The 4,161-nt window shown below is 21.9% G+C and overlaps 1 protein-coding gene across 2 annotated transcripts in view; it reads left to right on the forward strand.

Moving 5' to 3' along the window:
- Window positions 1–1,938: 1,938 nt before the first annotated feature.
- The window catches only part of LOC102676363 (farnesol dehydrogenase-like), a 3,326-nt gene continuing 1,103 nt past the window's right edge, over window positions 1,939–4,161 (forward strand). For both annotated transcript variants that reach the window (XM_031508106.1, XM_031508105.1), the window contains exons 1-3: window positions 1,939–2,294; window positions 3,533–3,659; window positions 3,850–3,982. In XM_031508106.1, the coding sequence (XP_031363966.1) occupies window positions 2,000–2,294; window positions 3,533–3,659; window positions 3,850–3,982 (555 nt within the window). In that variant the 5' untranslated portion in view covers window positions 1,939–1,999. The remainder of the gene's footprint in view (window positions 2,295–3,532; window positions 3,660–3,849; window positions 3,983–4,161) is intronic.

Below are 4,161 nucleotides of genomic sequence, written 5' to 3' on the forward strand. Positions count from 1 at the left end.
TCATTTCCGAGTTTTTTTTATTCTTTTTATCTAAAATATATTTTTATATATATTATTATATTATTATCTATATTATCTATATATTTTTTAAGATTTATTAGAACAATTTTGTCAATAGTTACGCTGTGAAAGATTATCATGTTTTTCATTGGAAATATAGATTATCATTGGAATTTCAAAATAAGTAAATACTAATGACAATTATAGATTTATTATAGATTAAAAATTGGAAAAAGAAGTGTATGAGTACAAGAATTGTTAAAATTTTATGTCTTACAAGAATTTCAATATCTATTTTTTATGACTCGTATATTAGAATTTAATTGAACATAAAAAATAAAAGAGATAAAGTATTCTAGTATTTGAATGATAAAAAAAGAATTAACGTATATATTATTTTTTTATTGATTTAATTTTTTCCTTTATATTTTATTAAACTTATGAAGTTTTTTAAAAATTTTTTAAGTTAATTCGAATCTTCGTTGAAAACTTCGAATCATTTTGAAATTTAAATATCCAATCATATGTGAAATAATCATGATTAATTTATAATAATTATTTCCTAGACTATCAAAATTTTAATTCAAAATTTAGTATGATTTATCTGAAGAAGATAAATCATCGAAGATCTAAATCCATATTTTATAAATATATGCTCGTTAAATTATCAGAATTTTACAATAGAAATATTACCTTGAAATTCTCTCGATTTAAAATTTTGTATTTTGATTTCAAATGAAGAATTCGTAATTTTAATTTAGGGCTTTTGATCTTGTCGAGACATAAAAATTAATTCAATGGTAATCGAATTTATTGAAATTTATTTTAAAAGATCGATTCAATTAAAAAATCGATTCAATATATTTACAATACAAATTAAAATAGTTAATATTCATGATTGTTATAATAAATTCATGAATAATTGTAAAGTGTTTAACATCTTATTATACTTGTTATTATATACATCATAATGATAGATAATGACATATAATAAAATGTGATTGACATTCAAGGTTGAAATGTACATATCATATATATTGTCATATATATCAAAGACAAATGGAAAATAATAAATAATAAGTTATAATAATAAATATAATATACAAATTATAATTTTACACATTACTGAGTACCATTACTGAGTACATAATAATTGATAAAAGATATGAATAATTGAATAATCATGAAACAGAAAAATTTTATTTCGAAAGAGAGTATAAAAACGCATAAATAATCTTGTTTCATTACGATTTATAAATATATTTCATATTTTGAATGCTTCAAAAAAAAAAAAAAAAAAAAAAAATAAAAGTATCGATATTTTGGTATCTCTGTGGACACGAGTACTTATATTCACCAGTATCGATATTTTTATATCTCTATGGACATCAATATTCAAACAATTAACTATGATACTATGAACAGCCAAAGTTATAGGAAAATCATAATATACTATGAATTCATTCATTTCCTCCTAAAAAAATATTAAACAATATTATATTATTAAATAATATAATTATTTCAGTAATTAATTAATTTTTCAAGCCAGAAGTAATCGACAATTAATCTTTATCGATATATTAATATATTAATACATAATATATGTACGTATGTAACACATAATATATAATATATATAATGTATAATATATACATTTTTACATTAGTATACATTAACATTACATTAACATATTCGTTAATATTTTTTGAATGTGTAAAACACATTCTCGTTCTCAAACATTCAACTTTAATTTTTATCTAAAGTTAATAAATAAAACTGATAATATATATAATATATAATATATAATTTTCCTTTTTTATTTTCAATTTATAAAATTATTTCACAATATATAAATATAGATATATTTATCTGTATATCTACATATAGATATTAGTTTGTGTATTTTAGAATTATCAACGAAGGGTACGCAGTTTGTTCGTATAAAAGAGCGCAAGATTTGGTGCGCAGTCAATTTATCGAGCAATAGAAAATAGAAAAGATGAATCGTTGGCGTGGGAAGGTAGCGTTGGTAACTGGGGCTAGTAGTGGTATCGGTGCTGAAATAGCCAAGCTTTTGGTGAAGAATGGCGTTAACGTGGTCGGTATTGCCAGGAATATGGAAAAATTGGAGAAAATTGGCGAGGAGATCGGAAAGGATAAGTATTTCCCGATTAAATGCGACATAATGAAGGAAGAAGATATTCTGAACGTATTCGAATGGGTCGAAAAGAAATTTAAGGGCATTGATATTTTAGTGAACAACGCTGCTATTTTACACACCGGTTTTTTCATTGGTAAATATAGTTATCGATCTATTATTCGTTTTTTCGAATATGATCGAAACGATTATATAATTATATATTATATATATTATTATATAATATTATTTTATATTATATTTTATATAATATTATTATATATATTAAGCCTTCCTCTTAAGTTAATAAATCATTCGGATTGAAAAGTAATAAATCATATTTTTATTCGTGTAATTTAATGATCGTGTAATTTAATTAATGATCAAACATTGATCATTTTTTTATATAGAAAGGACAGAGATATATTTCTTTTTAAATTAAATACAAATACAAGTAATTATAACAATTTATTTTTTATTTTATTTTAATATTAGAATTCGTATGTTTTGATTATTTCTTAATCATATCCTATGTAATAAATGTAATACAAATTACATACGATATTTGGTATAGATAATTTTTTACTTCAATAGTTTTTCGAAATTTATTGAATTGATCTATATTATTCGAATTACATACATTATAAAATAGTTTCTTTATCTAAACTACATAAACCTATTATTTATTATCAGATTTACTTATTAATCAATTAAATGATAATTTTACGGAGTCACAACATTTTAATGTTGTATTATCTTATCTGTAATCTATACTTATTGTATTATATATGTATTATATAATTGTATGTAATATATAATTATATAATTGTATATAATTGTTGTATTATATAATTCTTTATAAATATTATACATATATAATTATTACATATACGTACATATATAATTATTGCATATACGTAACAATGGTTTTAATAGTAAACTTGAGAAATTAAAAATAGAAAAAAAAAAATTATCTTATTTTAATTATTTAATAATTGTATAAATTGTATATATTAAATATATAAGTGAAGTATAAAAAATCATATTTTAATATTTTAAAATAAACTTATCACTTATTATTCTACAAAAATTTCATTGATAATTAAAATTTATTTTTGAAAACGGATTGAAGATATCTATTATTGCGTGATTTCAATATTAAGTCATATATTGTTACGAAATGCGATTGTACACACGTGTATCAAGAAAAAAAAAAAAAAGAAAAGAAACGGAATATAACACACGTTTCTTATTTTAATTAAAAAAGAACTATATGCAAATAAAATAAAATGAAACATAAAAATTATTACTTGTTCTCATCAGAACATGTTCGAAATAATATTTCTAATTATGAAAAAAAAACAAAATATTTTAATGTAAAATTGCACGTTTCAGATCAGAAAACCGAGGAATATCGTAAGATATTAGATACGAATTTATTAGCTCCCGCGATATTCTCACGAGAAGCTGTATTGTCTATGAAAAAACGAGATGCCCAAGGTCACATAATCAATATTTCTAGGTAAACGATCTTCTCGATGTTAAAAAATTTCAATCGATTGGTTCATCTCGAAATTTATCTCATGCATAAAATTCTAACGCTACGCTATTACTTTTCTGTTTCAATGTTGAATATCACGTATCATTGATTTTTCCATTTTCGTTTCTTTACATCATATTTATTTTCTATTGTCGTTATATATAATTTTCAGCATTGCCGGATCTCATCTCGACGCTATACTTATACCACTCGGTTTATATGGACCGACTAAAGGCGGTATGCTCAATTTAAGTACAGAACTTCGTCACGAAATCATTCAGAGTAAATTGAATATCAAAGTCACGGTAAGAAGTCATGATGATTCGAGCAATTTAATCGTTTTTTTTTTTTCATTCTTTGCCAAAAACGACCAAAAGTCAACAATTTTATCTAACATTGTTGTTTGAATTTTTGAACGTCTTTCACAAAAAAAAAAAAAAAATAAATAAATACGTAAATGTTTGAAAAAATTCGAAAAATCGAA

Source organism: Apis dorsata, unplaced genomic scaffold (genome assembly GCF_000469605.1).
Source record: "Apis dorsata unplaced genomic scaffold, Apis dorsata 1.3 scaffold_74, whole genome shotgun sequence".
Lineage (NCBI taxonomy): Eukaryota > Metazoa > Arthropoda > Insecta > Hymenoptera > Apidae > Apis > Apis dorsata.